This window comes from Branchiostoma lanceolatum, chromosome 16 (genome assembly GCF_035083965.1).
Source record: "Branchiostoma lanceolatum isolate klBraLanc5 chromosome 16, klBraLanc5.hap2, whole genome shotgun sequence".
In the NCBI taxonomy this organism is placed as follows: Eukaryota; Metazoa; Chordata; class Leptocardii; order Amphioxiformes; family Branchiostomatidae; genus Branchiostoma; species Branchiostoma lanceolatum.
The window spans coordinates 2411720-2424710 of record NC_089737.1 but is presented as its reverse complement, the minus strand read 5'-3'; the positions used below and the strand labels follow the sequence as shown (position 1 = coordinate 2424710).

The following is a 12991-nucleotide window of genomic DNA, read 5'->3' as shown; positions in this document are numbered from 1 at the left end:
GTATGGTTGATATACAACTTTATAAATGTTTTACTCCTAAATAACTGACAAGATTAGCTATTTCTTTTGGGTAAAATTACAGCTATTGATATCATTTGATAGATATATACTGAACATTTTAACAACTGATATCCCATAACAGTGGATATCAATGCTTGCGGCAATAAAATTTTAGGAAAAAAAGTTTGTTCTATACATATCATTTTTTTCAAATCAAAAACTTCTTATAATTGACTTCAACAAATCCTCTAGCTATAGACCAGCTTAAAAGAGAGCAATTTCAATGTAGAAGATATATCCATGATTATGGTTGTTTGGAAGGCAACTCAGTCTTCAGGCATAAAACCTCTGTAAAAGACCCCAACACACTTATCAAAAAGAGTAGGAGTGGCCCAAAGTGCTTGGCTGAAAACATGAGCCATAGCGAAGCTACCTTTCACTCCTACCACTCTTCTCAGTGGAGCATTTCTGCTTTACCTTTTCTTTTAAATCCTATTTTGCCACAAACACCTGTACTGGCCTGGACTGGCCCACTTGTCCCAGAGGGGTGTGTAGGGTAGCAGACCTGGGGAGTTCCCAGACACAGGGGACCCCTCCCTCTCCACTTTGGTTTGTTCCCAATTAAAGCCAAACACACTGGGCTTGCTCTGCTATTAGTGGCTAAAGAGCTACAACTTCCGATTTAACAAGATTTAACAAGCAGCTTTACGTGCCATTATTATGCCTAAGTAGTAAATGAACAGTTTGTTGACAAAATAGAAGTGTATGATTCATGTACCTTAAGGAGCTACGACGACTTCCGATTTAACAAGATTTAAGAAGAACTTGAAGAAGCTTTATGTACCATTATTATGCCTAAGTAGTTAATAAACGATCTGTTGACAAAATAGAAGTGTATGATTCATGTACCTTAAAAGAGCTACATGTACAAGTTCCGATTAAACATGATTTAACGAGAACTTGAAAAAGCTTTACGTACCATTATTGTAAGTAGTTAGTGAACGGTTTGTTGACAAAATATAAGTGTATGATTCATGTACCTTAAGGAGCTACAAGTTCTGACTTAACAAGATCTAACAAGCAGCCTTACGTGCCATTATAATGCATTAGTAGTTAATGAACCGTTACGGTTTGATGACAAAATAAAAGTGTATGATCCATTGCCAAAGAGAAACATCAACAGGATGAACAAATTTCTAACACTTACAAATTGGACAGAAAACCCACTTATCACTTGGCATAGAAAAGGGGAGGGAGTGACTTTTAAGAAATTAAAGTTCAAGTTTGAGTTTGAAAAGTACTGCGTAAATATTTGACTGTTAATCAAGTACTACTTATTAAGTTGCTCAATTAAAAAAAAATCAACCATGAGCAATCAATACCATTAAAAACATAACAAAAATTAACCATATAAGAAAAGAGAAGAAAGAACAAAAGTTTCTCATTGTCCTACATGTAGTCCACAATTTATTAGAACAGCCATTACTAAGAAAGAAACAGTCGTCATGGGCAGGGATTGAGCTCTGTGCGATCCCAATTCGAGGTGGTTGCGTTGGACAGGTCCTTGGGCAAGCCGCTTAATGCTTGTGCCTATGGGGAAAATTTTCCGGACTGAGAAAAAACGGTCGCCATAGCCAGGTTGTCACGTTGAAGAGGTGGTTGCCTAGGCAAGTGTGACTGTACTACCATTCTTAGGAATTTTTTGGAGACACTGTTTCCTGGAAGAACTAGTAGCTCAGTGACCTCCAGACTTGGTCACTATTATCTTTGTGAGGTCCTTAACTTTAACTTCTTACCTAAGGTAAATAGGATGTGGTCTTCAGTGGTTTATGGGGAGGAAGTCAGTGTATAAGGAAACGTAGGAAGCTCCAAAAATGTAACAGTTGTTTATACTAACGTTTACTCATGAGAGGAAAGATTGGGACAATGTGACCACATCAGGAAGTAGTTGAAAGAAGGCTTTATGTGGGGTTTGAAGGACTTACTGGTAACCCCACTTTTGGTAGAGGCACACATTTGCTAGTGACAACTTTTGAACTCTCAGATGTTATTTACATTGGCGAAATATCTAAAATCAGACAATGCCCCCTTCAGTACTCTTTACTAGTCACAGCCATGATAAACATTACATCCTTCCTGAACATTTCTGGGGTGGGTTGTTACTAGGGCTGTCTCCAGGGTCCTTCCCTCCATCCCAGGATCGAAATTTACTTGTTGGGAGGGACATAAATTTCACCCCATCCTTCCAAAATATTTTACAGGAACTTGATAAAAATGCATTTTTGTATGCTTGAAATGACAGATTTAACAACGAAAATTAAGAAAATATGGACTGCCAAACTATGAGTGGCTGGAGATAGCCCTGCATGGTTGTTACTCACATATAGCCTAGGTGCCATCCTCCGTACTTACTGGTGGCTCTCCCTTTTCAAGGAAAAAGTAAGAGCCAGTGGTAACTACATAGGATGGTACACAGAATAACATGTAAAGTTATACGTTTAGAAATTCTTGGTACAAAGTTGGCAAGAAAACCTGGGGCAAAACAAAGTCATATGGGGGAGGGGATTGCTTGTCAATCTGTGTGGCCAACCCTAACTAATCCTGTCTAGCTCCCACTGATGGAAGTGCTTTTAGACTTGACCATGTGATCACGGGCCTAGGCTAAAGCTAGACATTTTTCACAACCAATGAAAAGGGGGCTGTTTGACAATATTTTCAGAATCTGATTCTAAACTTCTTGTTTTCCATTGATGATCCTAATTTCTGACAGGAAAACTTCGGGTACCTTAGAAATCAATATCATCATCAGTTTGGGCAGGTCGCCTTTTTCATTACTTTTTCTTAAGTATTGATTTTTTTTTACTGAGTATGAAATAAAGTTTGAGTAAATGTACACTGCAATCAAACCATGTGGATAATTGCTTAATGGTGTAGAAATCTTCATTTATTGCATTATTGACTTTTTGTTATTGAACTGATTGAGAAATACTTAGGGGACTAAAACTAATAAAATCACTGATGTCTAACTTATCCACAACCCTGAAGACTGCAACTCTAGCGTGCATGTCGGGTGAGCGACAACAGCCGGGATGAGAACTCACAACTTCTTGGTCTAGAGGCAGGGTCACTAACCACTGGACTAACCCTCGCTACTGCTCCAACACAATCGAAGTGGATAAGACAAGATTATGGCAACCCAACACACTTATTCAGAAGAGTTGGGGTGACCCAGTGTGCTTGGTCAAAAACGTGAGCCGTGGCAAAGTTGCATTGCACTACCACTAGCTACTAGAAAAAGCATCATGCTTCACCTTAATTGAGAATGATTGCTTTGCCTTTTTTTACCTTTATGGCTATGCGATTTGTGACAAACCTCCCCCACCAAACCTTCAAATGGACCAGCCCAATGTCCCACAAACACCAAGACCCCATACCCTACACAGTCTATTAACTTCACAGACCATAAAAGAGTCCTAAAAGAACCGGGCCTCGTAAAACTACCAAATGGCATCATCTTGAGTCTATTACACATACATTAGGTATGCTTGAGCAGAATAAGTAAACAAGGCCAGTAGTCTGTCATACAGAAATAAATGTACATGGCAGTTTTATGGGTGTTCTTGGTTGGGAATCGATGGACTTGGGATGGAGTTCTACATTAGGCTCAGGACTGCATGGGAACATTGAAAATTGGTCGTAAAATCGGTTCAGCAAATTGGGGCAACTACAGCCATAGAAATCATCAATCAAGTTGTCTTTCGCTCCTTCTTACCTTCTACTACTCTCCAAGCAGAGGTTCGGCTGCGGCTAGTTTTAGACGTGTTTTAAGGCGTCTTTGTCAAGCTTTCTTTTTTGTCCTGTTTTCTTTATGTCACTAACCTTCTGCATGTTTTGTATCTTGTAGTCATCTTATAGCATGTGTTTTTCCCATTGTGCTAAATTTTCAATGATCTAAAATTCTTCATGATCATTCCAAATCAGCAAAGAAGCTGGTATCGAATTCATTTCTGTACCTGTACCTGTATCTGTATGGACGGTATAAATATTTTCCATTGACACAAGCATTAAAAATCATGTCTACGGTGACCACATAGCCCAGATTGTATTGGTCTTCTTGGGCAGTTCAAAGGACTTTGATCCATATATATATAGCTATAGCAACTCTATCATCATCGTTCAGCTTTTTGTTTTGTTTGAGAAACAAGTAACTTATACCAAGTAGCCTAAAGTGGATATGTCTGGCTCTTCCTTCAACAGGCTCTGAGCTCAGATTAAAACAGTTAAAGCTAGATTAGTTCTGCTCCAGCCAGCTCTGACAGCTTTCACTACCTCTTCTGTTTATTTAGGGTCAAATACAAACCCCTGGGGTACACAGAGACACAGGAAACTGGTAGCCATGGGTGGGATACCTGAACATTCTCATTATCCACTGTTTGTACAAGATATAGATGTTGTGAACTGAAGATAAACTCCTTTCCATCTGCAACATTACCAGGCCTATGATTAGAAAGAGGTGGTACAGAAAAGACCAACTAATTTTTTGAGGTAATAATTAAGTGTCCAAAGGTGGCACAAATATATTCAAACATGTTTTAGCTGTCAGGTGTCAAAGATTTATATGTGTGTTCCTTTTCTATGAAAAGAAAACTTTTATATTATAGCTTAGATTTTAAAGAATCACACTTGAGGTGACAAACAGTATACTGTAAATGCATTTAAGTTCGCGTGGTTCAAATTTTGCACTACTAAGGGAAAAATGAAGTATTGCGGTGCTTTTAAGTTCGCGCAGCGCTATAGTCACTCACATACTGCTACAGTATTAGACAAAAATGTTCGCGGTGTTTGTTCGTGGTGTAAAACGGTCGCTGCAAAAACTGAGAACATAAAACCACCGCAAAAGTTTCTGTATTTACAGGATATAGTGCATGCATGCATTGCAGTGTGTTGTGGTTTCAGAACTGGGTGTGCTGAAAGATAGCCACTGATTGCCATGTCAAACCTTCAAGAAACAAATAAAAACTGCATTGCCATGTCAAACCTTCAACAAACAAATAAATAAATGAGAAAATTCCATAAATATTGTACACCTGATTATAGAAACTGCCATCAAGATAAAATATGAGGTAGTTAACATAATAAAGTTTATAAACAAACGCAACTTGACATAAACATTCTCTACAAAAAACATCACTATCAATGACTTTGTGTAAAAACACTTTGAAGTACAGACACTTCATTTACAATCATTTCTGACACTGCTTCACAGACAAGGACATTTGATCCTAACATAGCCAAAGACAAAATAACAGCAATGTTATTTTTTCTGATAAGAATACCTTGGGTGCTATACTAATACCATGTCCTTAACCCTTGCTCCTACCCCTACAATTTTGAAGCTACTCTCTACAAACATGCTACTAGTAAGAACACTAACTCCCTTGCAAAATATCAAACAGCGAGACAGTTAGTAAAAAATCAGATAAAATCACATAGAAACTGACAAGAAAATAACAAACATCTTTAAGGAACAGGGTTTCCTTCTTAAGGTTTGGTACATAAGCTGTCACAGGGAGGGGTGTGTCTGAGACCACCCAGGTTTAGGGGTAGGTGAAGAAAAATGTTACGTTTGTCAACAGTGCAAGAGGAGGGGGGCCTAAAAAAGATTAGATACATCTAAAGATATTCATCTAGAACACTAGCTACAGTCGAAACTGACCAAGAAGACCACTCAGGGGACAGATAAAATCTGGTCTATGTGAACAGGTGGTCACTATAGACAGGATTCTTAATGCTTGTGCCAAGGGGGAAAATAATGTAAGGGTGGTCCTTACGTAAAGATGTCCCTTGTACAGGTTTGACAGTACATGTAGCTACATAATACCTGGAAGAAAGCGAAAGATAACTTCCAACTGCAAATCACCTTTTACCTTTACTTTACACAATTGGTGCTGAGAAAAATACCACCTCCACCATAGATTAAATTGTGACCATTCTGATACAACTTTTCAGAAATCCCATCTGCACCTCTTACATAATTGATGTTGGGAACCAGACTGGAAACTGGAGCAGTTCCGGGTCTCCGAACACTGTTAACATTGATTTTGTCCACTCAGCCTCCTGCAAAGTGTCATGGTCAAGTTCAAAATCAACTGCAAAATGCATTACAAGGAATCACAGGAGGATAGAATGCTAAGAAAATAGGGCACCTATGAAATAATCGTAAAGTAGTATGTACGCGAGAGAGCTATCCTCTGAAACTGTTGCCAATTAAATGGCAAAATCATCCTAAAGCATGATTTGTACCCCAAGCCATGTTTATATTACTGCTCTTCCACACATGATTCACAAGTTTAGTCTCAAAGTCAAAGTCATATTTTTAAATGTAATTAGCTTTGCACTGTTTCCCAGAACCTGCTTGTAGAACTGACTCATAGGAGTCATACTTTATGGTGGAAGTAGAGGAATATACATGTAGGCACCCTGCCCTATATACCAACCTGCTCACTGAACTTCCAATTTGGAAAACATTTTTTTCAACTTTTTAAATTGGATGACTGTCCATGCTTCGTTAGGTAACAAGGTTATAGAAACAGGTCTGAAAAGGAACTAGTCACAACAGTGTATTTTCCCATTATGAATGTCAATGTTAATTCAAACATCCATATGTTTTTATGACATCACCATTAGCAAAATTCATTTATTACAATGATTTCTTGATATCTGCACCAGTACACAAAATTCACCATTTACGCTCCCTTGACTCTGCTTGCTCCAGACCTAAATTACAAGACAATACTTCATGCACACAGTGCTCTCAGAATACTGAGTATGATAATTGGTACCCTTGTACATTTTCCCAGCTGAACCCATGGCTCTTATTAGTAGTACGAGAAGCTGGTATGAATACAGAGCTTTGAACCAACATCTGTATTCATCTTCTCTTCTCACTTCAGCTCTGTTCGTCTTAGCAGACTTTAACAAACTTGTTATTTTGTGAGAAAATTTATTCTCTGAACTAGCTATGATACAGCTACTTCAATCTACAACAAATATATAGATTTTTTCAACTGATGTTTTCAAATTGTTAATTTTCTAGTCTGTTATCACATACAACATACCGGTAACACACTTCCACTCTACTACTACCAATTTTACAAGCTGCAAGTGTCAACTTCCAACTTAGCATGTCATTTTTATAAGTAAACATAACATTCTTTGAAAAATAGTTAAAAGAATGGTAGCTTGGCTTGTATCATCCCTCATTTGCATTACCTTTCTATTCAATCCACGTATCTAGTTTGTAATTTGCTTGTCATCTTTAAAATTCCTGCCCAGAAAATGACTGATAAGCCCCCATCAATTAGAACACATCAACCTAAAAGCCCCTCATTTGCATAAGTATAATGAAGCTGCACAAAAATCAATCCACAGCATACCAATGATATGGGAGGTGCTTAGATGGCATTTCAGCACCAAGGAGAGCATTATAACCAATATGATAAAACTCCCTCTATGGCAATGGTATAGTCTGTTGCCTATATTGAAAATCTATACATTTGAATCAACCCATTCTCTCTATAGAGGTGCTAGATGAGTAATAGAGCTATGCAACCAAAGAGAAGAAATATCTCAAAGCTCTTCCTTTGTGGAATGTAGAGCTAATGTCATCTTCAACTAAAAGGACATGAAAACAGTTAGGATACATGGGTTGAAAAGGTAATGTAAACAGCAAACACAGTACAAGTGAATACCTGTCTTTGAACACACTGGAAGAAAACCCAGTCCTCGTAGGTAAGCTCAGCCAAGCTTTCCCCGCCAAGGCTTTCGCGCGACGCCGTCGTATCACGTGACATGGAACGGACCTGATCCTCTGGTACGCATATCGTCCTTCTGAACAAGGCTATGGAAAACATGCAACATGGCATGTAGATCTAAACAACATGCATAAAATTCATAAATTGGCATCCTGACCTAAATTCATGGTCATAAAAACAATTGCTATGTCACTGCAGTGGATTAAGATTTGTAAATACATTTTCCATATGCTGCAATAGATTCAAGAAGATTTTAGAATTCTGTATTGGAAAAACACACTCACATATTGATGATTCCATGAGAATTTCTTCAAAGACATTGTGAAAACACAATTTCCCACCTTTCTCTTTTCATCAAACTGATCAGATGACATTTTTCCTCCAATAAACATATTTCTGAATGACATACTAGTATTACTAGAACCAAAAGTAGAGCTAACCGTAACACAGTATTTCGATCGATTTTACAGCTTGACAACAACAAATCTCAAACACAATCTCCAATAAAAATTCCAATACACAATACAGACCGGCAGTCTTATCATTCTTATGATTAGCTTCTCAAATTTCAAGAAAAATATTTCTAACAATACAAAGTTAACAGCACTCACCAGAGGAAGCCATACCGACCACAGTTATGTCTCGGAATCAACGACAACAGAAATATCTGGAGGCTAAGTGATCAACAGTTCACAAAGGGGACCTCTTCTCAGCACCACTCCAGCCGGGAGGCCCAGTTATTCAAAATGCAATCTAATTCCAGCAGGCGGCTGCATAAAAACGCCACAAATTGCCTCCCCGCCTGTGTTTAGCATGCAAGTGAGACAAATGCCTCTCCTGATTTTTCTTCCAGATCCGCTCCAAAAAAAACACAACCTCTTCAACATTCATGACCAGCTTTGCCATCTGGTTAGATACCATCTACCAAGTCAAATTGCAGTAAATAACGTTATGGGTTTACTGGCCTGATGCCATTGGCGTCTTCTGAGCGCCGCGAATGCGAGACACATCAACACGTGAAAGACGAATTAGACAAACGAGACAATCAGTTATGAGACAAACTTCTGGCTCCACTGAAGACACCATTTGTGAGTCAGCGTCTGGAAAATTGCCAACGTTTCTGGACTGTTGAATTGGAAGAAGGAAAAGAAACGCCTTCCCTCAAATTCTGGCCTTCTAACAATCTCTGAACGACAAGCTAAGCCCGATGGATGCATCTAATCCTGAAATACTGTCTCGTGTTCATTTTGACGAAATAGCCAATTTACGATAAAAGATAACATTCATTTGGCCAGCTTGCGCTCTGACCAATAACAGCGCTTGATCGGGAAACAGTCAACGAGGCTGTCTCCATCGGTGAGACTGATTTGGGGACGGGAGATCATCGGGGTTATAGATGTAATAAATACAGGACAACGGGGTTAGATACTCAATCAGACAGCTACCAGCTGAGGAAATGTATAGCCTAACATTTTTTCGTTATACAGTAACAAATACTAGTCTAGTTGATAAAGAATATACTATAAATATTGTGCTTTAACAAATTAATGAAGACCTTTTAGTTTCTGTATACATTCTTAATCCACACTACATCAGGCCTAGGGCAGAAGATGGTTTGACAGAGCACAGCATCATTTAAAAAGGAAGACTGAATGAAATAAAAACTAAAATTTACGTTATCATTTTCATGTTTACCAATAACACAGCCCTAATATAAACATATCCCAGACACCCTACTTATTTGGTTAGAGTGACCTTGTAAAGGCATTATCTTATTAGAACGACTCTTTTCAAAATTAGGCAGCAAATGTTAAATGGATTATGCTCAATTTCTATTCCCTAGACTAGGCTTTCTACCCATATTGAATTCCCAATACACTAAAGGTATTTGGTAAATAACATTAAGAGAATCAAATACTGAATCCCTTCCTTTGGGACCAACCAAATAAAATGTTATCATCATCATCAATGTTTTCCAAAAAAAAATGAATTCAAAGGTACTAATGTTTTGGATTAATCAAAATACTTCACATAGATCTAGCACCATAAATATTTCATATATATTGTATACGAACAAAGAAATATTTATAAAGTCAAAACAAATTCAAAATACTTCAAAAGTATTGAGTAATCAAAGAGATCTGGAAATATCTTAACACCAACATTACACTTCAAGTTTTAAATTCATTGCTATTTTCCATACAAAAACCAGTACATCATACAGTACATGTAGGTATGGGACTACTCCAGTGTTGCCAGAAATAAACTCCCATGATAAAACTAGGCCACCAATTTCCCTGTGATCAGTTCCCTGCAATTAAAAAATAATCCATAACGAACCAGATGGAGGAACATCAATTAGTGGATCGAACAGATGTCATTTTTCTTGATTGAAATCTTCAACTGGGTCGGATTTCAAAATCGACCGTGTATGTGTGAATCTCCAATCCACCTTGTACGATAAAAAACAAGCTGTGTTACTGTGATAAAGAGACTGCCTACTGTTTACTGCCAAGATTATTAGCTGCTAGCAGTCTATTTTGTAAATCAATGACTTGCGATAACAGACTGGACTACCAGGCAGGTCACTTGGACTTACAATGGTTCGTTCATTTACATACTTGTAAAGTGGTATACCTGGGCATCTCATCTTTATCTTTCTTTTCTTTTCAAGGTGGATGCTGTTTGCATCTTGGTGAGTATAAGTGGCACAATAAATCTGATGATTTAAGTACAAACCAGAGAGGCAGAAAATTGTGATAATCCAGTAAATCTGCTGATCCACTGGCTGTTTCGTGGCGATAAGTAATTACAAATGGGATTGTGTGAGGGGAATTATTCACCTCCAGTCATGTAGAATAAATCGGAGTTTTGAGTAATCGTTGATCATCACTTTTCCTCTTCTTTTATTTGAGCTGAGAAAAGGGATTACAATGGGCAATCATCTTTTAGTCACAGATTATGTCAATGCTCATAGGCAGCTAAGCAAGACCTGGAGTTATAATCTCTGCCAACTAAGGCAACATTCTGGTATTTTCATTGCATATCTAAGATACAGATCGAATCCGGGGAAGGGTATCCTGGTTGGAGCTGCATTTATCATTCGGAAGGGACATAAAATGGGGGTCCCTTGATGGTGGAGGTGCCTTGAGCACATTACAGCCTTATTACTCAGAAGGGTACCTACTGGCTGTACTTCAGATTACAGTCAAACCTGCCCAAGGCGACCACCCGGCGGACCGAGCAAAAACGGTCGCGATGGACAGGTGGTCGCCATGAAGAGGATTCCACTCACATGTTTCCAGGGCGAGGTTTTTAAATACAGTACGTAAATGGATGGAAAATTATGTGAATTTAGACAGCATGACCCCCACCAGGTTCAATTATCATTGACAGAAAGATCCTACAAAAATTACATTTTCCGTTATCGTTGTAATAATTGTATACCGCTACATCGTGTACAAATTTTCGTCATAATTTTGTGTACAAAACAATGTTTGCCTTGATGATCTCGCAGCACCTTCCCGCATTCACACGTTACATTAAATAGTACACACACACACACACTCATCATCGAAGTTTTAAGGCCTAAGACAAATCCCTAGAAAACACCTGCTGGCCCCAGCCTTTTTTGGGGTGCCGACCGCTGGATAAGAGGGTCCAAAAGTTTTCGATCTGACAACTAAAGATGAAACAGAACGGTGTGATTTCGTCGCGCCGCGCCGCCAAGCTCAGTGCGACCGCATCGAAAGGTACATGTATGAGTCAGTGCAGCAGAACGCACAGCGTCCAATAAAGGTTTGCGAGATTCATGGAAACAAAAAGAAAATAAGAATATTAATTTTCATCAATAACTAGAGTATTCGTAAATATTCATACACATAAAGCATCGTGTTTTAGAAAGGTCAGCGGTACGCCAAATCCGGGTTACGCCAAATCCAAGATGGCGTCGGGACCAAGGAACAACATTTATCGCCCGATGTTTTGCCCGCCGCGAATCCATTTTCGGCGGAATTTAGTAAGACACAGACACATTTTTGTTGCAAATACAAGAAATAGATAATAGTTTCTGTGAAATCTGACTTTTTGACGCCATGTACGACGTATTCGTTTTGAAAATTGAGTTTAAACCGAACTGAGTTTTTCGGTAAATTATAAGATAACGATAGGCACAACAACATCACAAACATTTGTCTTTACAATTTGTTTATGAAGGCGGAACGTTTTATTAAAACACTTCATGGAAGAATCGATGCTATAACATTGCTATTTCATATATTTTTGTCCTTATTTTTGTCCTTCAAAGTCTTGAAAACATTTCCGTGAAATCCGACAACAAAATGATCCGATGTCACCACACGCTTGAAAATTAGGCGGCCGCCATGGGCAGGGATTGTGCTCTGTGCGGTCCCAATTCGTGGCGGTCGCGGTCGCGTTGGACAGGTGGTCGCCTTGGGCAGGCAGCTTAATGCTTGTGCCTATGGAGAAAATTTTCGGGACCGAGAAAAAGCGGTCGCCATGGCCAGGTGGTCGCGTTGAAAAGGTGGTCGCCTCGGCAGGTTTGACTGTAATAAATAATATAGAGGCTGAAAACAGCGTGCCACAGTGTCTCCAACAACATGCTTAAAATTTGTTTGGTATCTTATCTATTTAAATGATTTCCCGTGACACCCCCCCCCCCCACACTTGGACCTCTGGGAAGATTGGCCATGTATCTAATTGTACAGGTCGACAGGGCCATTCAAGGAAACTAAAGGTTTCTACTCTACTCTACTCTACTCTACTCTACTGCTCTACATCTAAAACAGGTCTGCTGTTGGCATTATAGGGATCCCCTTTAGAACCAATTCCACCTTTCCCCCACTAATCAAGCAGCGAAACAAAGGCGTCCTTCAGAACTGGTCAGCTCCCACTGGCCCCACACTGTTGTTACAACTCATGTGGGCAAGACTTTCCCAAAGTATCCACTTCACAAAGGTCTCAAGGTCAAGTTTGTGGGGGACTGATTAACAGCATCAGGGCAAGAGGCTCTGCTTTCCCTGAGCAGTGGAAGTCGTTGTTAGATAAGGGTCTGCATGCTCTTTTCCGTAAGGCGTAGACAGCCTATTTTGATTTCCCATAATTCGCTGTCTTACTCGTGTAATTGGTAGTGATGCAACCAAATTGTGCTTAATTGT

The 12991-nt window shown here is 39.0% G+C and overlaps 1 protein-coding gene across 6 annotated transcripts in view; it reads right to left on the bottom strand.

Moving 5' to 3' along the window:
• LOC136421714 (neuron navigator 2-like) overlaps positions 1 to 12991 on the bottom strand; it is a 220101-nt gene that overhangs the window by 146664 nt on the left and 60446 nt on the right. For 2 of the 6 annotated variants that reach the window (XM_066409207.1, XM_066409208.1), the window contains exons 1-2: positions 8426 to 8551; positions 7752 to 7900 (exon numbers count right to left, since the gene is read on the bottom strand). The exons of 1 other annotated variant lie outside the window; for it this stretch is intronic. In XM_066409207.1, the coding sequence (XP_066265304.1) occupies positions 7752 to 7900; positions 8426 to 8438 (162 nt within the window). In that variant the 5' untranslated portion in view covers positions 8439 to 8551. Of the gene's footprint in view, positions 1 to 7751; positions 7901 to 8425; positions 8552 to 12991 lie in introns of those variants that run through there. 3 more of the 6 variants (XM_066409209.1, XM_066409210.1, XM_066409212.1) reach the window with 2 other exon arrangements.